Genomic DNA, 23139 nt, shown 5'->3' on the forward strand with positions numbered 1-23139 from the left:
TATTTTCCAATCGACAATCATGGGTTTAATTAATCTGCACAGTAATGGCTAGATATAAATTCACATTAAAGTTTCGTTTCGTGATAATTGCATTGCCTCGAGTATTTTAATGTATTATAACCACAGAAATGCACACGTACACTTTTTTTCATAATTCTGATTTGAAAAAAATGAAATTGAAATATATTTCCGCGAAATAAAAATATTGCGAGAAGCTACTTTGTAATTAATATAAATCTTTCTAATTAATTTTTCATGGTATGATTAAACGTTCCTCTCTTGTATTTTTTATTACATTCTTTAACAATTTGATTTTTCTTCTCTGCGTGTAGATTTTAACGTTTTTGCTAAATATTATGTTGTACGCAGACACGGTTTACTTGTGACGGATTTATATCATTTACAGTATTATAAATAAAATCGTATTGAATAAAAATAAATAAATATCAAGAATATCAAAAATACAGTGATATTTTTTCTCGGGACACGAGATCAAGCCGTTCTCTCTGGCTGCGCTGAAAATATTTCTGCATATAAATTCCAGCACAATTTTTCATCCGAGAAAAATGTTAGAAATTTCTTGTCGAAAAATTATTCAATGGGAAATTGGAGCGAGATGCGCGCGCGCGCATAATTAATTAAAAATCTATCTATCGAATATTTAACGAGCACGTTTGGATCGAATAAACTCGACGAGCTTCGCATCCAAGTTGTTAAAACAAATTCTAATTATCTCCATTTTTTGTTTCAGGAATTTAACATTGCAAAGGAACAACATGCGGTACAACCATCGACAACCGAATCGGGTAACCATAAATTCCTTCAATAAGATTGTGTTCCCACAATCTTACATTAGTTAAAGTTATATTATAATTTAAATATAAAAAAGGGGCGAGCAGGCGGAATTCTTTCCTTAATACAATTTCTAAAAAAGTATATTTGTCTCCAAAAAGTAATTAAATTATAAGCAATTAAGCCTCTTCCAAATCCATCTTATAATTAAGGTTTATAGAGCCTATAAATATACTTTGTTTTATCTCTGAAAATCGCATTTTCAACGAATATATATAAAATTTTTTACGTTTACTAACGATTTAAAATGTAATATTCCGAATCTCTAATATTCATTCAAACTCTCTCGATACGTCCCGTTACTGGTCGAATAAAAAATTTATAGGGCCACCGTCGTGCATAATTGAAAGACTCTCGAAAGCTATTTCCTGGCCGTTATTACCATGATAATTTTTCATTTCGCTTAATTGTAATTTGTTTTCTATCTAAAGGTTTACCTCACCAAAGTCGCAGCTATCCAGGCGGTGGTGGTCGTACGTTGGCGAGGAACTCGTCCGTCAGCTCCCAGAGCTCGGTCGAGGGTGCGCCCTGTCCTTCGAGTCATCGCGGGTCGTCGCCTCAGATCAGAGCTTTCGGTCCTGATGGACGGCATCATGCTCGACACGATCCCCTGCACGCCGCCTCCTCGTATCCACCTAGCAGAAACTCGAGGTTAGTACAGAAAAAGTTCTCATTCTTCATTTTAAATTTTGCAAACAAAACGACATTCATTCGTTTTGTTTGCAAAATTCAGAATGAGAAAAAGACATCAAGAGACCATCGAATAAATTTTTTAAAGCTTTTCCAGAGAATACGAAAAGAAAAGGATCTTCTTTAAAGCTTCGAAAAATAGATAGAATTTTTCTCCTTTTCAAACTTGCGGTTTTCAACAGAGCTTACATAAAACTCTGTTGATAGAGCATCAGAATATGAATAAAAAATACTGTCGCGAAAATTTATTCGTGTTACAAATATGTACATGCAAATGTCTAGCGTGTTGTTTTATAATATATCGATTGTTCCATTCCAGGTTTTATTTAAATAAATAACAGCAGCCATTCATTTTTCGTAATACTTCTTCGTATTTGGTGCAATTGTTTTCATTCACAAATTTTTAAATCGTTTTTAAATATTCTTTCCTTTCTCTTCGCCGCACAATTTCCCTTTGTGTAATTTAAAAAAATTTTTTTAAATTTTTTAAAAATAAACACACGTACAATTTTTTACACAATATTGCAATTTTTCTACACTCTTTTTCTATATATTTTTTTTTTGCATAATTTAGAAATTTTCCCATAGGTCCCCATCGCCAGCCCGGGGGTCGTCCTTGGATGCACGTTGTGCGAGTCCCGCTAGTAACTCGGGCAGTCTACATAGCGGAAATGCGTCGCCTTCGCAGACCTCTTTATCATCCGTAGCAACAGGCGTAAGTTCTACTTGTGGGTGTCCGCCGATGAATGCCATTCAAAGTACTTCCAGACAGACCAGTCGTTGCTTATCACCCCTTCTCATCCCACCGCCACGTGCTTCCATAAGGTAATAATAGAATTCTCTCAAACGTAATCAACTATTACAAAATTTTATACAAAATTTTTATAAAAATATGATTTCTCACGTAAAAAGTTTTAATAAAATTCAGATAGACTAATTTAACAGAGAAACAAATATTTACACATTAATTATGTATCATTTTTATCAAATAAATCATAAATTTCTCGTAAATAAGATTCTCTTTTAATTTAATCTATTTACTAATTATTTGAAAGTACATTTTTTATAATATTAGCAAAACTTTTGTTTATCACGATTGATAATAAGATATTAATTAGCAAGAAGTCGCATAAAATCTTCTCGAATTATTTTTTTCAAGTATTTTAGCTTTCATTCAATCTTTCTTATCTCTTTACAAATTATATTTCTCTTATTTCTTATTTTTCTACAGTAGCGACAGTGGCCCCATTCCGCCTGCTTCTCCGCTCGGTTCTTTACAGCCGGATCTCTATCAAAGACGAGACGGTCCTGTCTTTCTCAGCGCTCGCAGGTACATAATAAAACTTTACTCATAAAACTTCATTCTGATAAAAAGCATATCTTAAGTTACTTTCTCTCGCGCTGCTCGAAAAAAATACTCGGTTATTGCTAGAAATAAACATGTACATGTGTGTGTAAACCGCGATAATCGCAGGACGGGGAAACAATTGGGCAGACTTCATTTGCGCTTGAGATACGACTTTGATAAATCGGACTTGGACGTGCACTTGATCGAGGCGCACGATCTCGCCGGTAGTGATCAGGGCGGCTTCAACGATCCCTATGTGAAATTGAGCCTCAGCCCGGAAGTGGACAGTAGGAAAAGGCAGACGCAGATCCACCGAAACGATCCGAATCCATTTTTCGATCAGCACTTCAAGTTTCCTGTTAGCTACGAGGAGCTGCAGGAGAAGATTCTAGTTTTGCAGGCAATTACATTGCGTAGAACGCAGATTATCGAATTGTGAACGCGCGTTCCCAATTCGATTGTACAATCGTTAAAATAATATGATAATTTGCTTGATAATATACATGACGTGATGTTATTAGGTATTCGATTACGATCGCTTCTCGAGAAACGACGTGGTGGGTTCGCTAAGAGTGGCGATGGACAGCCTCGAACTCGTTTCCTCTACTTCTTCGGTGGAAGTTTTTGGTGAAATAGCGAGAGAACGCAAACCGCCGGAAGAGATTCAAGAGGTCTTGGTTTCATTGTCTTACTTACCGAGCGCTGAGAGGCTCACAGTGCTCATGATGAAAGCGAGAAATCTATTTCCCCAGCAGGTAGGACGTGGTCCTTATATCAATCGATAACAAGAGCTTTCTTCTCTTCTTTCAATTGTCTTATGTCGCTCCTTGCCTGGAAAATTAAAAATAATCTTTGTTTTATTTATTTCCGACTAAATAGAAAATTTCTTAAATAAATAAAACTTCTATAAATATATTCCTTTAAGTGTGTGCGCCTGAATAATATATATTTTAATTAACATGGCACAGGATAAAGAGACGTTGGATCCGTTCGCAAAAGTCAGCCTGCTTTGCGGCGAAAGGCGAGTGAGGAAGAAGAAGAAAACAGCTGTTAGGAGAGCGACGATGAATCCCGTTTGGAACGAAGCGATGTCATTTAACATATCCGCTTCGTCACTAGCATCGTCAGCTATAGAGGTATCTAATTTTTTTTAAGGACTAAAAATTACACAAATGATATAGATTGAACAAAGGAAAAATTATTAATTAATCACGCCTGCGCGTAAGATATGCGTGCTGGATTCGAGCAGCGAGTTGATGAGCGGAAACGCCATCGTCGGATCCTGCATCATCGGTCCGACTACAGGTACGGACAGCGGTAATAGCCAGGGACGAGAGCACTGGCTTCAGATGACGCAGTCTCCGAGGAAGCAGATCGCCGAGTGGCATACGTTACATTAATCGAGAGCCATTTAATCGCCCTCAACATAATTCGCGCGTCCTCGCTTTCTCGAGGTAAATACAATCTATTGTCTAACGACGGATAATCGAATAATAGTACACCACGAATAATACACCTACCACGAAATACGTAGCGATATTGCATGTGAAATGGCAAGAAACACTGTGTATTTCCTATTCCTTTCGAGAAAAAAAAAGAAAGAAAAAAGACAATGATCTCTATCAAGAAACCGTTTTCCGTATTCTTCTGCACTTTTATAAGTATATTAGTGGCCGTTAAAGATTTGCGATATATCGTCTAGAATGTCGATGCGCAAAAAAAAGAAGGAAAAAAAATAAAAAAGAAAAATAATCATAAATATTATCTTCGTATATCCGTGCACAAACTGATCCAGGCACATGCACATTTCCGTTCGTTGCACGATATTTGACGCTACATGAGCGAGATCCTATTGTATATTTCTTAATTTTTTGGAGATGCCTCAACGAGATTTAGACATGTACTTTTAAAATAATATCGCGCTGAGATATCTACGCGGACTCCTCTCTGAAGCGAAGCTATAACGAAGAGAAACGTGATCCAAGCTGTGAAGCAAAAGCGGAGACCGATCTCGCGCGTTTCGCTTAACAGATCAATAATTAAACGTACAAACTAATATTTTAAGATTAAAAGATTGTCTCGAAGAGACAATTCTTCTCAATTTCTCCGAGTACGCTAATCGAAAATCCGTTCCACCCTCGGTGAAAGAGCTATTTTCTCTCAGGTTTCCGTACATATACATATATTTCTCTTATATAATTATGCTTCTTTGCGAGAAAGAGAAAGAGAGAGAGAGAGAGAGAAAAAAGGATCACGAAATATATACAAATATCGAAATGATCCTAAATCTGTCATTATCGGTGACATATGTGGCCTGGAAGAGCATTCAAAGTGCGCCATGCCTATATAGCTTGCAGGCTAATTGAAAAGACCTAATAATATCTTTGTGAACGAACATGCTAATCGCGAAAATTGATTGTCGTCGTCGCTGTGTATTGTCGAATGTGTATAATTCATGTGCTAAATAAAGCGGAACATGATGCATGTAAAGAGAAATCTAGCGCGATATGTCTCTCGCTCGTTTTAACGTCGAGCAAGATTAAGATAATTGGCAATGAAATTTATTTATTACACTTTCAACTATCCTCCGATAAAAAAAATTTATATATATAAATTTATTTCTTCTACCATATATATATATATATTATAACAGAAAGTTAAGTCTGATCTTTAAACGAATAATAAGAGAATTACAAATAAGAAACTCTATATTCGACCAAAATTCACCATATCAATAATTTATAGGTTTCATTGTCGATTCTATTTCTCCTATGTTTAAATATCGAAAGTAAGCCTGCCGGTTGTTAAAGGATTTAATCGTATGTGTGTACGATCGTATACATCGTCACGTCTAAGTGTCTATGGTTTGTCAGCTAAAGTTGCATTGTCGTGACCCAATTATTGGAAAGAAAGAATTAAATGTTAATGAGAGCGTTAAGTATATATAAAGTAAAATATTATACATATTAAATAAGTATAATTATATATATGAAAAAAAAAATTATATATAAATGTAAAGAGAGAAAAATCTTTGAAGATCTAGAAGAAACGCTTCGCTACATGGAAGCGTAGTCCGAATCGTACGCTTAAAACTTATACATATATATTTAAACAGTATTTCTAATATTCTATATAAATTATAAAAGAAAACTATAGTAGAGTTAGAGAGGCATCTTATGCGGCTGTAAAAATGGATATCGATAATAAAAAAAATTTGCTTTGACAAAGTTAGAGACAAACTTGCGATGGGAAATAAAAAAGCATGAATTTCTATAACGAGAATCAATCATAGCATATGGTGCTAATTTGCCTATAAAGATAATTTAGAAACGCAAAGCATTATGTTTGTATTATTTAAAGTATGAAGAAAAGATACAGTGCTTTACGAGTACGAAACTGAAATTAGATAGTAAAAGAAAAATATGGCACGATAAAATTGAAACGTCGAAATTAATTTAAAAAAAAATTATCAGATTGTATCCAAAAAATTGCTCGCATATTTTATCATCATTTATTATTGATTTCCGTTTTTCCAGTCGCACTATATTAATATTAATATACATTCTCGACAAAAATGTTCTTATATACATACATATATACATATATATGTTTACCGTCGTACAATCATCTTGGGTGTCTGCTGAAATGTACTTTCGATATGTATTCTATATTCTACATCACGTCGACGAAGAGTTCTTTATAAAGTATACTTACACAATGTTCTCGTTAAATAAGGAGCTCAATTTTTCAAAGCTTATGTCAAATTATATTTATACCGAATGAAAAAATTAACCCGACTTATTTGACGTATACGCTGAAAATTCAACTGTTCACCGATGAAAAACTGATGTCGCGACACATCGGTTGTTTTACAGAACCAGCGCGAGTTGTTATATTTTTTATGTGAATGAAAAGAGAAAACTCGTTCGTGGTTCTTCAATCAATAGACGTATCTATTGATGGACCTGAATTTGCCTTGCATTATACGGTATACCAAGAAGAGCCTCACTTAATATCTTAATTAACAAGAGATTAAAAAAATGAAAAAGGTGACGTTTGTCCTGCCAATAATAAGGATAAGAAGGATCGTTTTATCTTACTTGTGTCGTGATTTTAAAGTAAGGCAAAAAGGATGTTCTTGCTGCGACGGGTTTTGAGGAATTTTTAAAAATAGGTCTCTCGTCTCCGTACACGTACACACCGCGAAGAGCAAGTAATGTATTCTAAATGTGATGTGTAATTAATATTTTCTTGTAATGTATTCTCGATCCAATCATAATTGCATCTAAAATAAAGAGTTATTTACATCAGAAACTCGATATCCGACACTTCTCACGCATTTCCCATTTGCAATTTATAAAATATTCCATGTTTCCCAATCTTTTTTCCATACATTTTATTATGTTTTATACATTTGTATTATAAATCAAAATATGTACATGTTTTGTATACTGTACCATTGTGACCAACTTCTATACATCTTCAGCATTATTGTGTACAAGTTATTGAAAAATAAAACTGCATTCTCTTTCTTTCTATGTGGCATTAATTATAATAAAAATTTTGAATTGTTTGCTGTCAATTTATCTGTTTCTATGATATCGACAAAATTTTTTGAACCCTTTTGCTGAACAGAAAGAGTTATGCTTGCGCCGCTTTCATGCCACTTTGCTTTTAACAAGACGCAGCATCCTTTGCCTGTAAAAAGAAACATAACAGGAAAATTTTATAATATTTAAACTACGCTATACATATATATATATATATATATATATATATATATATATATATATATATATATATATATATATAAAGAAAATAAGTACCAAGTTGTCCGCGTTCGTGAGCTGCTGCTAATTGATTGACAACACGCCTTTCCACTTCGTATTTAATGGAACGAGCCCCATAATGGACATCATATCCATCTGCTAATACCGATAAGATCTCTCTGTCCCACTTTAATTCGATCATGTGTCTTTCTTTTGCACGTGTGGCCCACGTTTCTAATTCCCGGGTGACTAATTTCATTAATTCTGCTCGGGAAAATGGTAAAAAGTATACTATTTCGTTTATTCTTCCCAGAAACTCATCTCTCCGAAAATGAGCTTTCAGTATCGGACGTACCTATCGTACGAGGCGATTTTATTATGCAACTTTATAATCTATACTTCAATTAAATGATTTTTTGCTTTTATTTCTATTATACATACCACTTGATCTTTAAAGTTACGAGATATTTCGATACGTTCTGGTTCTTGATCTTCATCAGAATTGGTTAATCTATGATTTAATAACCTTTCAGCTTCCGCTCTGAGTTGCATTGCATGCTCTGCAATTTCTTCACTTCCTAAATTTGATGTCATTACAAAAATAGCATTCTTGCACTCAATTGTTTTTCCTTTACCATCGGTCAATCTCCCCTTAAAAGTAAAAAAATAAATACTTTATTTATAAAAACACCATATAAGAATAGACAAATATTATTTAAAGTTATTATAGTAAATAAATACTTCATCAAAGAGCTGTAGCAAAATAGTCAAAACGTCAGGATGGGCTTTGTCAACCTCATCAAATAGTACAACAGCAGAAGGATATTTTTTTAAAAGTTTTGTCAGTTGTCCACCATCATCATGTCCTACATATCTATAATAATAAATTTAGTAATTACAATATTAAACTTAAATATAATATGCAAACTTATATATATGCTGGGAAAATGATTAAACTGAAACTAAGGTATTATAATGAAAATAATAATAATATAAATTATACCCTGGTGGAGCACCAATTAATTTTGCAACCTCATGTTTTTGTTGATATTCAGACATATCCAATCGAATAAAACTGTCTCGTTTATCCTTGTGAATATAAGCAGCTAATTGTTTAGCTAACTCTGTCTTGCCAATACCTGACGAACCCAAGAAAAGAAATACCAATGGATGCTCTTCATCTATCCAGCCATTTTCTTTCCTCCTAATAGCTAATAATATTAAATAATATAATAATTTGTGATAAATGTTTTGTTAATTTTATAATAAAAATGATCGAGTAATCTTACTAGATGCGACAATAGAAATTGGTCCTTCTTGTCCAACAATATGTTGTTTTAAACGTTGTTCCAATGGAAATCGACGACGTTCCTCTGCTTCCTAAGTCGGACATTCCCATGTAAATATATAAAATTGCAAATTATTTATTTTCATGTAATTTTACACACAAAAGTCTAAAGTATAACTAAAGAACTATAATTTTATGATACATACCTTTTCTTTTACTATTTCATCATATTTAATAGCATGTTTGATGAGCATTTCTTTAATTTCTCCTTCTTTAGCATAATCAACCGGTCGATGTCCGGCTTCATTTTCTACAGTTGGGTTTGCTCCTCCATCTAATAATGCTTTCACACAAATTTTTGAATCAGCCAATACAGCATAATGCAATGCTGTAAAACCTTGAAACGTAGCACGATTATTGAGTCGATCAGAAAATTCTTCTTCTCTCTTCATAAGGACTGAAATATCCAAAATAAAATCATTTATTAATATAAGTACATATATTGTACAAAAGATGTATGGATTCTTGAATTTATAACATTTATACAAGAATGAAATGTATGAAATATTATAAATATAGAATATAAATACCATCTAAAGAATGTAAGCCCTTCTCCATGGCAGTCCTATATACATTAACAAAATTATCTCCTGCATTTATGTCAGCACCATTATGCAACAGAATTTTGATGACTTCTACTTTTTGATTTACAGCAGCAGTATGCAATGCTGTCCAACCTAAGGAATGTCTGACATTTATGTCAATACCATCTGCTATAGCCTGAAACATACAGTATTATTGGTATCTCATATAATAAAATATCTAAGAAATAAAGAGAAAATTATGAATCACTCTATTCAAAGTATGCAGTAACTTTAAATATTATCTCCTAATCTAATTTTTATCAGAAAACTTACCTTTCTTAATTCAGAAATATTACCATACTGAACAGCTCGAAAGAATCTCTTTTCTGCAAAAAATCATATATGATTATACTCTTTATTCATATTAATGTTACATACACTTTTTACACATACATAATAATATGTATAACAAGATATCTACCTGCTAAATTTGGAGCATCGCAAAGAGCTACTATAAATCCAAGACCGCTTAAAAGCATCCCAAGGTGCTTGTAATTTCTTCTATACTTGTTATCATATTTTTTGTATTCTTCTTTCGCTGTCGTTGAAAGTTTTGCGGGATAATCAAATACTTTGTCCACCAATCTGTACAGCGGATAACAAATCCGCGGTGGCAGTTGCGAGGTATACCGAGTATAACCTCTCCGACACATGGCATTGTTCAATAAATGACTGTATTTAAGGTGAAATTGGCTGAAAACGCTCATCGGCGTTCTGGCGTTTATCATCGCGGAGAATAATTTCAATACGTATGGTCGTGACATTTCGATCTATCAATTCTTCGCTGGGTTTGTCATCAACTAATTTGAAAACATCACCTTGTCGAGCGTCGACGCCAATCGATGTTAGATTATTAGAGATAGTTGCTATAACAACGCTTTATTTCGCGTCGTTTATTATGTTTACACGATCAACACAATACGGAATCAATCGATAATTTTTACAGTGTATCACGAATCATCTCTATAGCGACAAGTAATGATTCCGGCAGTCTTCTGAAAGTACAGACGGATATTTCATCAGAAAATCGATGACAATAGCAAATAATCCAGCTTCCATTTGTTTACAAATAATAGGCTGTTTTTCAACATATTATTAATATATTAAAAAACAAACTTTTGTATATATTTTTTTAATAATAAATATAAGAGTACACAAGATATCTCTCTCTTTCGCTCTTTCTATTATAATAAATTATATCATTTGACAATTAAAATAAAGTTGATATTTTCCTTATTCTAGTGTTTATAAAATATACATTAATAAGGTATATTTACCTGTGGAAAACTGAAAATTCGTCTACAAAGTTCGACGCGCAACGATTTGAAAAGACGATTCCGCAAAATTCCTCTCGATGTTTCGTCGATGGCCGCCATCTTGCGCGACATCGAAGATTGCGAACTATCGCTGCCCCGCGTTTAAATTCAAATAATCGCACGCGGATCGCGTCACGAGTGGAAATAGTTTCGTAATTTGTCAAAGCTTATCTCTTATGCCGGTCTCGTCGTAAATTACTCACGGCGAGAGGTGCGAGGTCCGCCCGCGGCCCACGGGGTCGATTTCTTCGAGAAACGTCATGCCCGGCGATCTCGCGGAACCGGCCAATCTCCGCGGGTTTCCAGAATATTCCAGACGGCGCGGCGCACCAATCGACGCGCCGCCGCGCGCCGTCATGATTGGCCAGTTTTGAAGCGGACTCGGCACGGGTCGGTACTCGTGCGGCCAAGAGCACTTCCTACGCATCGAGCATCGGGCATCGAGCGCGCGTGAGAGAGCGTGTATCGTGAGTCGTGCATACACACATCGGGGCCTCGCTTCTCGTTGTGTCGTCGCGCGAGACGTCCACCAATTGCGACTCGGCGTCCGTGCGAATCCCGAGAGACGATCTTCCTCGACTTGGAGCCACCAAGCTACCGGGAGTTTCTCTCTCTCTCTCCCTCTAGAGTGTCGCGGAGCAAGTGTGTCGATCTCTCCGAGGCTTCCCAACAGCCATGGCTGCGATGTCCGTGATCGGGATCGACTTCGGCAACGAGAGCTGTTATGTGGCTGTGGCACGCGCCGGTGGCATCGAGACTATAGCCAACGACTACAGTCTTCGGAGCACACCGTGAGTCAGTCGCGCGATTACCCTCCTCCTCCTCCCGACGCCCATAGTCGCACCAGTCACGCTCTTGCCAAGGATACCGGTATTGCCCTGCCGGTCTCATCGTTGCGACCTTGACTGCTGCGATTTTTCTACGTCGATTTGAGAAACGAGAAGATTTCACGAGGATTTTTCTCTTCTCCTTTTTTTTCTCTCTTTCCCTCTCTCTCTCTCTCTCGACGTGCAATTTAGAAAAAGAATTTTGCCTCTGCTCCTATACATATCATGTGTCATTTACATTGTTCCGTTTCGACTCTGATTTGCGGTTTTACGCGCTCACACATACCGGATGTGAGAAAATCTTTGTAATGTCGGGAATCACATTTTCCACGCTGCAAAAAAAACACGTACCGGTATCGAGTTTCGAATCCATGTGCATGTAGAGGCACTCAATGTGATCTCGATCTCACGTGCGCCGGAATTCGAACCTCGAAATCACGCTCGTCTCCTGTAACTCCCCGTCATGAGAGATTCCGAGAAATGTTCTAGTGGAAAATAACAGAATAATGTAATAGTCTATATATTTTTATGCAGATAACGCGCACGCGGATTATCGTCCTCTAGAATCGTCGATCGCATTACCATTTACAGGCATCTCATTACGAGAGTATACTATATGCTGTTACACACGTGTGTGCGTGCGTGTTCACGTGTTTCAGAGCATCCGAAAAAGTCTTGCTTCCCTCGTGCGCGCGTTTCTTTGCGTTTCTTTGGGAGTTGTCAGTGCGCTTATATTTATCCTTAGTCAGCCGCTGACAGCCAATAATTGCTTCATTAAGGATTAATTGCATTACACAGAGAGAAAGAGAGGAAGAGAGAATATATGTATCGTAAAAAATAATTTTTTTAAATTCTGAAATGTTTAATCACTCGCGAATATGTCGCCTTACTTTCTTTTATATTTATATCTGCTTCTTGTGTATCGCAATGTACAATTACATTGTATATATATGTATATTATAATGCATGTTACGTTTCATGTATATATCGCAGTATATTGCAATATAATTTGAAATATTTTTTAATTTATACAAGAGGATTGTATCGATAATGTGAATAAGATAGGCGAAAGCAAAGCATTGACAGTATTAATCTTTTCAATGTTTCTATTGTGTGTACATATATCCTTCAATTTTATATATATATATATATATATATATATATATATATATATATATATATACATACAGGGTGTCCCATTTTAAAAGTTCCACCCTCATAACTTTTCAGGATCAACGTTTGAAGGAAAACGACTCGGATAAAAATTGTAGGGAACAAAGGAGGCTATCTAATAGTGACCTTGGATTCGACATTAAAGGTCATTTTCAAGGTCATTTGAAGGTCAATTTCCGTTTTTTAAATGGGAACCCCTATTTTTTATTACTTATTCTTGTAGCTTATCTCGAGAGCTTTCCAAAACACTATAATAAAGTATTTCTTCATTCAGTACTTTTCGAGTTATGAGGCTTGAAATAATTTCTTAAATTTATATAAACCATAAAATATCTAGTAAAATATTCATTTTTCGATTATCTTACCTTAATACTTTTATGTACAAAATAATGAAAGGAATCAATTGGTGTAAAGAAAAAACATAGTTGTTTTTAAGAAACAATATGTAATTTGCAATAAACAATTCCATATTTTTTCTTAAAAACAACTGTATGTTTTCTTTACACCAATTGATTTCTCTCATTATTTTGTACATAAAAGTATTAAGGTAAGATAATCGAAAAATGAATATTTTTCGAAATGAATATTTTTCCAAGGTCACTATTAGATAGCCCCCTTTATTCCCTACAACTTTTATCTGAGTCGTTTTCCTTCAAACGTTGATCCTGAAAAGTTATGAGGGTGGAACTTTTAAAATGGGACACCCTGTATATATATATATATATATATATATATATATATATATATATAAATGACTAGAGACTTATACTAACTTGTATTATAAATTAGATAAGTAATTGCCATATATTTATCTACTCAAACATTAACTAGGCCAAGGAAATTTTACAAAAAACATGCATACATGTACACACATACGCATATACAGGTATATATATGTTTATATGTATGTATATATATGTATATACATATAACCTGTATAACTCTGAAATAATTACATTATATAATGTGAAATAAATCCGAGAAATACAATAGTTGCTGGAGGCCTGCCCCGGCTCTATCTTTACATAAGTTGAATAATATATATACATAATTACATGACTAAATGTCATTAAAGTAAAAAATAATGTTGCGATTCTTAGATCATGCGTGGCATTCAGTGGAAAAAATCGAATACTTGGAGTAGCAGCCAAGAGTCAAATGGTAACCAATGTGAAGAATACCATCCATGGTTTCAAAAGACTGTTGGGTAGAAAATACAATGACCCCCAAGTTCAATCTGAACTACGGCTCCTTCCCTACAAAATAACTCCACAGGCTGATGGAAGCATTGGCATACATGTAAATATCATGTTGAACATTAAAGAAAATAATCTCATGAGTTCCTATTAGTTTGATACTGTTTATAAAGATTACATATGTTTTTAAATTTTAATGAAAAATATGAAAGAGTGAAATTATTTATTATATAGTTTTCATTTATTCTTTTATGTATAAATTGCATTCATATGGAAAAAAAAAATTCTTACAACAGAAATGTGTTTAATTAATTTTTTTATAATTTATTTTTTAATTTTTTTATAATTATAATTTTTTAGTTAATAATTTTCATAATTATAATTTCTTTCATATAATTCAATGATCAAGATACAAGAGTAATCTAGGCAGTTTGCCAAGACTATCATTTCTGGAAAGACTCATATCTTATTTATATCTTTTTAGGATGATTCATATACATTAATATCACTCATTTATATTACTAGCAATTAAATTAAATATGCATTATCAAAGAGCATATTAAATTTAAGTATATATCAATTTTTATATTTCATTAAAAATTATTTTAATATCTTCATTTTTTTCAGGTACACTACTTGGAAGAAGAGCACGTTTTTTCACCACAACAAATTACTGCTATGCTTTTTACAAAGTTGAAAGATATTTCTGAGACAGCTCTACAAACTGCTGTTAATGATTGTGTCATATCAGTTCCTTCATATTTTACTCAAGCTGAACGTCAAGCTCTACTTGATGCTGCTAGGATTGCAGGACTTAATGTTCTAAGATTATTTAACGAGACTACTGCTACTGCTCTTTGTTATGGTATTTATAAGCAAGATTTGCCAGCAACAGATGGGCCTCCCAGAAATATCGTTTTTGTAGATTGCGGCAATGCTAGCTTGCAAGTGAGCGTTTGTGCCTTTCACAAAGGCAAACTTAAGGTCAGTATATTACATAATTTTCTATTACAAAAAATCATTACTCTGTGTTAACATCCTAAAAAACTCGATTATAATTTTTTTTTTGTTTTTTTTTTTTCCTTCGTTAAAGATGTTGGCAAGTAGTGCTGATTCTCAATTGGGTGGAAGAAATATCGACATAATTCTGGCAGAACACTTTTCTAAGGAATTTAAAACGCGATACAACATTGACGCGCACACTAATCCGCGAGCGTACTTAAGATTATTGGCAGAAGCCGAGAAACTGAAGAAACAAATGTCGGCTAATTCGACTAACCTTCCCCTGAATATCGAATGCTTTATGGAAGAGAAGGACGTACATGCCCAAATGAATCGTAATGAAATGGAAGCGCTGTGCGCTCATTTATTTGAACGCGCTGAGAAAACTCTGAAGCAATGCCTATCAGATTCGAGTAAGTTTTGGCGTAAAAAGTGTGTAGTAAATTTATTTTAAATGCGTGATATTTAGTCACATTGATCTTGTGTATTAATGAGAAAATGCTTATTATAGAATTGAAGCTAGAAGAAATTCATTCGGTTGAGATAGCGGGAGGATCGAGTCGAATTCCTGCTATCAAACGTTTAGTAGAAGAAGTCTTTGGTCGACCAATATCGACGACTCTGAATCAGGATGAAGCTGTCGCTCGTGGTTGCGCATTGCAATGCGCTATGCTCAGTCCTGCCGTGCGCGTTCGTGAATTTTCGGTTACAGATATACAACCGTATCCTTTGAAATTAACATGGGATGCTACTCAAGGCGAAGAAGGGTATGTATCGCAATTTCTATTATCCTATGTTATCATTAATGAAAATCGACTGTTCTTCCAACTTTGCTTAATATTTCAGCGAAATGGAAGTGTTTGGGCATAATCATCCTGTACCATTCTCAAAGATGTTGACGTTCTACCGTTCGAATCCATTTACGCTTTCTGCTAGTTACAGTACACCACCTCCATGCTATCCTCAATCATACATTGGTATGCAAATATTTTTCTTATAAAATTATTTTTATTTATTTTATTCTGAAATAATTATAATAAAATTAAATTTTTATTTTTAAATTAAATTAAAATTAAATATTTATTTTATTCTAAAATTATTTTTATTTATTCTGAAATAATTTTGTTTTATCTATAAAAATTAAAAAAAATAATGAAAAAAATGTTGACATATATTTTAAATAATATCATATATGTTTAATTTATACTCGTCTCATTTGTAGGGACATTCACAATAAAAAATGTAAAAGCCACGCCAGAAGGAGAATCGGCGAAAGTTAAGGTGAAGGTAAGAGTGAATCTAAATGGCATTTTGACTATCGCGTCGGCATCACTTATCGAGAAACGTGAACCGACTCAACAAGAGAAAGAAGAAGAAGAGGCACAACAGCAACAACAACGGAATAACATGGATGTTGATTCACATTCGGCGGATAAAAAAGATAAATCTGATCAAGAAGCGCAAGCCAATGAACCCCCAGCTCCGGAGGTTTGTAATTTTATTATAATATTTTTTAAAATTAAACATAGCGATAAAGGGCTAATGATAGCATTCCATAATATCATTCGACTCATTAAAAAATATTACATCACAATATACAGAGTATGCAAAATTTGGAATGAAATTCTATGCTGATGCACAATCTTACGCACCATTAAAGCGTTCAGGTGCATGATTATGTGAGTTTATTGTGGTTTAGGTGAGCATGGATAAGACACGACGGAACTCAGATGCTGATGATGGTGGAAAAAGTGCTAGGGGTTCTGCCCCTTCCTACTCCTCCAGGATTCTCTCTTGGTTCAGCTCGGTACGGGGCATACTATCTCTACTCTTGGACCCATACGCATATGTTCATAGGCATATGTGTACTAAATTTTAAGCTTAATTGTTGGCATTGTTATGATAGTGTTATTGTGAGCATTCCTTCATAAATTAGGGCCGAATAATATAGGTATTCTTTGCTTTCTATCACGCTCGTCTTGTCACTCACTTTGACAATAGAACTCAATCTGATGCAGTCACCTCATGTTAACAATGAATGCATAGTAATCGTAATCGCTTTATATAACGCAAATGATACACTTGTCAATTGGATACACCAAATGCATCTTTATATATTTTGTTCCTCTAGCGATTAACTTGAACAACATTCTTTACTCTCCTCTTTATAAAGCAATTGTGAGAGAAATTTGTTCTTTTGTGCCCTATGCAAAGCAACATGTCTTTCAATGCCTTTTCTTCATTTATGGTTCAATTATTCTTAGAATTAGTTACATTTTAGAATTTAGAAGCTTGTCATTTATTTTTGTGCACATCACTTTTTATTGAAATATGAATAGTGCTAGCAGCATTTATATATCGTATTTAGTCCAGTTAGGTCTTTATAAACTATTATGATTCTTCAGTTTTACTTACCAGGATGCATGACATTTGATTTAGCCGTAGAATTTCAAACCCTGTGTCGATTTCTTCTGCAAACTCAACTATCCAGTGGCATAAGAATTTAGAAAAAGATTAAGCTTGTGCTCTTTCATGAAATATAAAGTAACATTGCAATAGTTCATGATATTATTTAATTCTAACAATCGTTTTGCTAATGCATATGGGTCCAAGAACAGCTGTGTCATGCCGTGCTGTCTGTCTTGCTCTGCTATTCTATATATTAGGTCGCAGAAGGAAAAGAGACAGTGATACCTGATAAAAGCATTAGTATACACACCATATGAATATTCTTAAATTGTAAAGGCAGGCAACGCTGATCAGTTTTCCATTCGTATAGAAAAATGTATAACTATTTATTTTTATCTATTTTCATTATATTATACATGTAAAAAGAAATATTAGATTGCAAAAAGATTTATTTTACACTATTATTCTATCTCTTTTGAGACGAGATACTATACGAATTCAAAACTGTGCACACACCTAAAAGTGTACCCCCTTATCCTTGCCTCATCTTTGTCATCACCTGAATTCCAGTTTAGTTATTTCATTCTCATATAAATTTGGTTCACTTGATTTAACACATTCTTACATTAAATATAAATTTGAAAATGTTATAAAATTATGATAAAAACAAAAAAATCGTTTCAAGAAAGTATTGATAAATGCTAAATAAAATACTCATAAAGATAAAATCTTTTAATCAAATATATACGCATAAAAGTATATATTTTATGCACTAAACTCTGAATAAATTCTTAAATTGATTATAAAATGAACAATTGAATAAACTTTCTTGTAAACGAACTTTTCATTATAGGTTTGTGCGTAAAAACGCAAATGAATGCACAAAGAAAAAGATATGTTAAATTTTTGATAAATTTTTTATGTTTTAGGGAGATGATAAAGGCGACGATAAAGGCAAGAAAAAAGTTCCAATTCGTACAATTGACTTGCCTATTGAAGCTAACGTTTGCGGATTATCTACACGAGATCTCGATGCTGCAATAGAAAAAGAGGTGTGTAGCATTCAGTGTATATTGCTCGGATGTTATATAACTTACCTTGTATAAATATCAACTTATCTTCAATTATAGCGGAAAAGCTTATCTGTATGACATCGGATCATTATGTAATTTCATGCATTTTGTTCGTGAACAGGGCAAAATGATTGCTGAGGATAAACAGGAAAAAGAACGAGTTGACGCGCGTAATGCTTTAGAGGAATACGTTTACGATTTACGTGCTAAACTGTCCGAAGAAAACCAATTAGCTACATTCGTCACGGAAGCGGATAAGGAAACCTTGTATCGTACATTAGATGATACTGAAAATTGGTTGTATGAAGAAGGAGAAGACTGCCAACGACAGATTTATTCCGAGCGATTAACGCGCTTAAAAGTATGTTATTTGATCAGAAAGAGGAAGAAAACTGCTAATATGATGATTTACATATTTTATAAAAAAGTTTCTCTTGCTCTTATGTTTCAAAAAAAAATCCTTTTATTTTTATAAATCAGAATCTTTTTAAAATAAACAATTTTCTTTTTATTAGTCTCAAGGGGAACCAATAAAAGAAAGGAGATTAGAATTTGAAGGGAGGTCTCACGCGTTAGAAGAATTAGCAGTAGCATTACAACTAGCTAAAAAAGGCTTTGATCAAATAAAAGCATCAATTGGCAAAGATGATAAATATTCTCATCTAACGGAGGAAGAAGTAAAAACGGTTGAGAAAACTATACAAGAGAAATGGACGTGGTTGGAGGAGAAACGTATGTTGCTTGCGAGTATACTTCGTACGCAACAACCACCAGTCACCGTGGCGCAAATCCGTGCCGAGAAATTAGTACGTAACAAATGTCGATTGCAATCGCATAGACATTCTTCTGCAATATATCAATATATTAATTTTTTTCGTCATTTGTTTATAGTCATTGGACAGCGTGGTATTACCTATTCTCAACAAGCCTAAACCTAAAGTAGAGCCGCCAAAAGAGGAAAAGCCGAAAGACAAATCGGCTGATGAACAAAAAAATAATCAAAATCAAAATGCCCAAGATAACAATCACAATCAGCCCAATCAACAACAAGGAGAAGAAGAAAAAATGGATGTTGAGTAACGGTCACCGCAACTTATGTGTTTTTAATAATATATTAAATCTAATCTATAATTGAAATAGAGCGAATATTTCATATTTGGATAAAACATGTTTATCATGTTTCAAAAGCGCCTGACATACCATACTCGGATTGCACACATAATTGTCTTTTTTCTCCCTCTTTTTTTTTCTTCCTCCCTCTCTGTAACATTTATTAATCAAATGAATTGAGCTATTTAATGACACATATTACCGTATTGAGCATAAGCGTATTGAAAAAGTAAAGAATTTGGATTTATGAAAGAAAATGTGCATTGCAACAATAAATGTTCTTTTATTTGAAAAGAGTATAATTGCTGTCTGAACAAAGAAGAAAAAACATAAACGTCCTAAAAAAAAAACAAAATAATAAAATTTTCTTACATTTAAAAAAAAATTCGTTTAACTTTTCAATACGCTTCTAAATGCATAAATAAAACTGCTTTTGAGTGGATATTTGAAAAGAAAACTTCTCGGAACTATTGCCAGTAAAATAAATTATAAAAAATTATATGTTGCGCCATTTTTAACATATAGAATGCGTGCTAGTTAGATCTAATTGACCAAATTAAATTGTGAACTAGGTAATGTCGCTGTCGAATCTTTTGTATTTAATAATATACAATTATTCATTCCAACATTTTCTCATACAACTGACAGCAGACTCTATCAAGTTTTCTTATTGCATTTATAATTTATACTTTCTTGAAATAATATACACATATTTACTTGAAATAAATTAATATTTCACTAATTGAAATTGAAAAAGTCTGCTTTAATTTGGAATAAGCATCAACAAAGATGTACAGGAATTCACCGTAATTTTTCTTCTTCCTCTATTTTTTCTCGAATCATTGTTTTTAATGCAAAAATTACTTTCTAAGCAAAAACCGATAATTCGGTTAGATATATCATTGTACATAACTTGTAGGCATCTACACAATGACATAATATATTTCTTTATCACTATATTTATATTGCAATATTATAGTGACTTCTGATTGTAAGCATTGTTCTCAAAATATTGTCTTTTAGTATCAAAGCTTAAACTTGGCCAGATGTCAGTCGAATGATCAGGTAAGACTTTAAATCGACTTGTTCGAGAGTTAGCAGGGATAATCGCTTATTCAATAGAATGAAAAATCGTGCTTACAATTGGAAGCCATTGTATCTTACAACATATAGAAATTATAGCGAAAATTTAGTTGTTCCTACAATACACAAGACAGACGGAAGTTCATATTTCACTCTCACGCCTAACTTTGTTCCCATACCGCTTTTAGCAATTAAGAGTCGCAAATTATTACGCGTGTGTAATATAATTAGTATTAGCAAGATGTAAAAAATGTGTGAGTGTTAAAAAATACGTTGTTTCTTCAAATGATAAAATTTTCCACCACATACAACAAACTTTTTTTTTTTTTATACATTCTACACACATTATTAAATTATTTTTGTGATTCTTATATGTTAAAATAAGTTTGATGTAGAGATCATTATGTTTATTTTTAAGAGCTATATCTGGTGAGGTAATCTGATATCCAAAAATTCGTTATTATAATCCAAAAATTGTCAAATATTAATCAATGAATTTCATTTATCGAATATTCAATTCTTCAAGGAAAGTAATATGTTAATTCATATTTTAGTCCTATAATGTGTATAATATATACACATTATATCAAAAAAGTTTATACGTTCTTTGTCTTACTTGCAATTATGTTAAATAAAAACGGAATCAAATAAATTTGTTAATAACGTTTTTTTTCTTTTTGCGATATTATGATTATCGTCTTAATAATTGTGTCAATTACATAGTCAATATTTATTATTTCATATCAATAAATTATAATGCATTTGTATCATATTGAGATGCAATAATGTCTTGGACATTTCAAAATATTTATAAATTTATAAATTCTGAATATATAATGTAACATAAATATGCATCTCTAATTCCTCACTATACAAAGGAAAAGATATAGGCATATTTTGCTCTAATTTAAATTTATAAAAAAATTGAAAAATTGTTGAATTTTATGTATTTATGCCACAATCATATTTCATAAAGAGAACGAAATTGCATAAATGTATAATAATTTATACTTTACCAACAAAAAATATCAAATCCATATCATTATATTGCATTTTTGTTCCCATATATGGAAATTTACACGTGATATTTTAACAATGGCGTGAACATCAAACAGTGTACTTGAAATACAGACACTACTAACATTGTGTAACGTTCAAAAGAATTTTAGAATATAAATTTCTTTGTAGAAATTTTGCTTTTATATAAGTTTGTACATTATATATATTAGCATATTTTTTTTTTAATTTTGGTAAATTAAATAGCAATTATTGATAATTTAGGTGTAACAAGAGTGAGGAAAACCTATATTAACAGATGCTGTAATATCGCTGACACATCAAAATTTCACTTTAATGTTATCCAAAACAAATGTGTTGATTGTGATTATGTCATAAGTGTATGGTCACCAAGGTGCACTTAATAATAAAGAATTAATCTATCTTAACTGCTGATGTTTTTGATCGATCATCAAAATATGCTTTGTATATAAATGCGCCCAAGGCAATATGTAATACTATTATTGCAACACCAGCCGAATACACATTACTTGGCACATTGTTGAGACCCAATATACCTAAACATAAATTGCAGAAATTTTGTTAGTTAATTCATTGAGAAAAACTTTCAAAATATAAAATTTTACATATATGAAAGACAAATAAAAAAATTATCTTTAATTGTATGTTTTCGTCTTATTTGATCAGATTGTTATAATCTTGTTACGTATGTGTACTTTGTACCATCAAAGAGGAAAATCTTGCTTGTAAAGAACGATATCACGGGTAAAGCGAGTATTATCACACTGTGATATAAAACTGTTTTGAATGCTTGTAGCTCTGTCACTTCCTAGAATAAAAAAGTCGATACATTTACAGCAATACAATGTAAATAAATATATATAGAAATCTATTATTATTATAATAAGCTCTTACCTTTGTGTTTGACATGATTGTGTCTATTGAATTAGAGTTGCGTGTTTAAAAAGATTGACAACCGACATAAAAGTCAAATATTTTTGTTCACAAGCAGTAAAATTTGCTAAAATGAAAAATTTAATACAGATTTATTACAGACTTATTTTCTATATCACTTGTCGGTCACGTGCACCTGCAACCTGCAGTTTTAACAACTCTTCTTCTGTCACATTACATAAATCTTTACAATTCATAAATTTTTAAATAAATAAATTTTTCATCATCTTTTAATGCGTTTTAAAGTTTCTTCAATAGCATATATATGTATATTAACGATAGGCGAAGTTATAGTTTTTTCAGGTTAAATTTTCAGAGAGTGAATTGTCATTGCACTTTCTACACTCGGATTTTTACTCTCTCTTTCTCTCTCTCTTTTTAATGTCCG

The 23139-nt window shown here is 33.0% G+C and overlaps 5 protein-coding genes across 15 annotated transcripts in view; 2 read left to right on the top strand and 3 right to left on the bottom strand.

Moving 5' to 3' along the window:
• The window catches only part of LOC145967886 (uncharacterized), a 61522-nt gene extending 60114 nt beyond the window's left edge, over window positions 1-1408 (bottom strand). The window contains exon 1 of one of the 2 annotated variants that reach the window (XM_083092946.1): window positions 1295-1408. The gene's annotated coding sequence lies outside the window, so the exon portion shown is untranslated. Of the gene's footprint in view, window positions 1-1289 lie in introns of both variants that reach the window. The other variant, XM_083092944.1, reaches the window with a different exon arrangement.
• The window catches only part of Sytbeta (Synaptotagmin beta), a 28670-nt gene extending 21461 nt beyond the window's left edge, over window positions 1-7209 (top strand). For all 7 annotated transcript variants that reach the window (XM_083092961.1, XM_083092967.1, XM_083092964.1 and 4 more), the window contains 8 exons: window positions 752-806; window positions 1284-1503; window positions 2131-2367; window positions 2774-2872; window positions 3017-3290; window positions 3412-3645; window positions 3859-4026; window positions 4117-7209. In XM_083092961.1, coding sequence (XP_082949087.1) covers window positions 752-806; window positions 1284-1503; window positions 2131-2367; window positions 2774-2872; window positions 3017-3290; window positions 3412-3645; window positions 3859-4026; window positions 4117-4290 — 1461 coding nt within the window. In that variant the 3' untranslated portion in view covers window positions 4291-7209. The remainder of the gene's footprint in view (window positions 1-751; window positions 807-1283; window positions 1504-2130; window positions 2368-2773; window positions 2873-3016; window positions 3291-3411; window positions 3646-3858; window positions 4027-4116) is intronic.
• LOC145967890 (mitochondrial disaggregase) lies at window positions 2743-11690 on the bottom strand. 4 transcript variants are annotated; one of them, XR_014437598.1, is made up of 15 exons: window positions 10869-11690; window positions 10013-10586; window positions 9865-9917; window positions 9538-9727; window positions 9154-9404; window positions 8949-9039; window positions 8663-8870; window positions 8401-8533; window positions 8101-8310; window positions 7717-8014; window positions 7348-7588; window positions 6991-7175; window positions 3587-3721; window positions 2989-3263; window positions 2743-2906 (listed from the first exon to the last, which is right to left on the bottom strand). XR_014437598.1 is itself a non-coding variant. In XM_083092960.1 (11 exons), exons 2-11 carry the CDS (start codon window positions 10353-10355, stop codon window positions 7440-7442), a joined length of 1926 nt encoding a protein of 641 aa, XP_082949086.1. In that variant the 5' UTR covers window positions 10356-10586; window positions 10869-11690; the 3' UTR covers window positions 7270-7439. The 4 variants fall into 4 exon arrangements, 1 of the variants encoding a protein (XP_082949086.1); XR_014437599.1 differs by lacking the exons at window positions 2743-2906; window positions 2989-3263; window positions 3587-3721 and adding an exon at window positions 6505-6530 and having other exon boundaries at window positions 6605-7175; XR_014437597.1 differs by lacking the exons at window positions 2743-2906; window positions 2989-3263; window positions 3587-3721 and having other exon boundaries at window positions 4336-7175.
• Hsc70cb (heat shock protein 70Cb) lies at window positions 11261-22225 on the top strand. The gene is made up of 11 exons (XM_083092957.1): window positions 11261-11698; window positions 14008-14206; window positions 14731-15087; window positions 15197-15518; window positions 15617-15872; window positions 15952-16082; window positions 16328-16593; window positions 18444-18566; window positions 18709-18948; window positions 19103-19393; window positions 19479-22225. The coding sequence occupies exons 1-11, from the start codon at window positions 11583-11585 to the stop codon at window positions 19665-19667; spliced, it is 2490 nt and encodes an 829-aa protein (XP_082949083.1). The 5' UTR covers window positions 11261-11582; the 3' UTR covers window positions 19668-22225.
• On the bottom strand, window positions 19806-23098 carry LOC145967914 (vacuolar ATPase assembly integral membrane protein VMA21 homolog). The gene is made up of 3 exons (XM_083093004.1): window positions 22713-23098; window positions 22521-22626; window positions 19806-22354 (listed from the first exon to the last, which is right to left on the bottom strand). The coding sequence occupies exons 1-3, from the start codon at window positions 22725-22727 to the stop codon at window positions 22212-22214; spliced, it is 264 nt and encodes an 87-aa protein (XP_082949130.1). The 5' UTR covers window positions 22728-23098; the 3' UTR covers window positions 19806-22211.
• Between the last annotated feature and the right edge of the window lie 41 nt (window positions 23099-23139).

This window comes from Camponotus vicinus, unplaced genomic scaffold, assembly GCF_025532165.1.
Source record: "Camponotus vicinus isolate PSW18456_S1 unplaced genomic scaffold, iyCamVici1.0 SCAF_3, whole genome shotgun sequence".
NCBI classification, from domain to species: Eukaryota; Metazoa; Arthropoda; class Insecta; order Hymenoptera; family Formicidae; genus Camponotus; species Camponotus vicinus.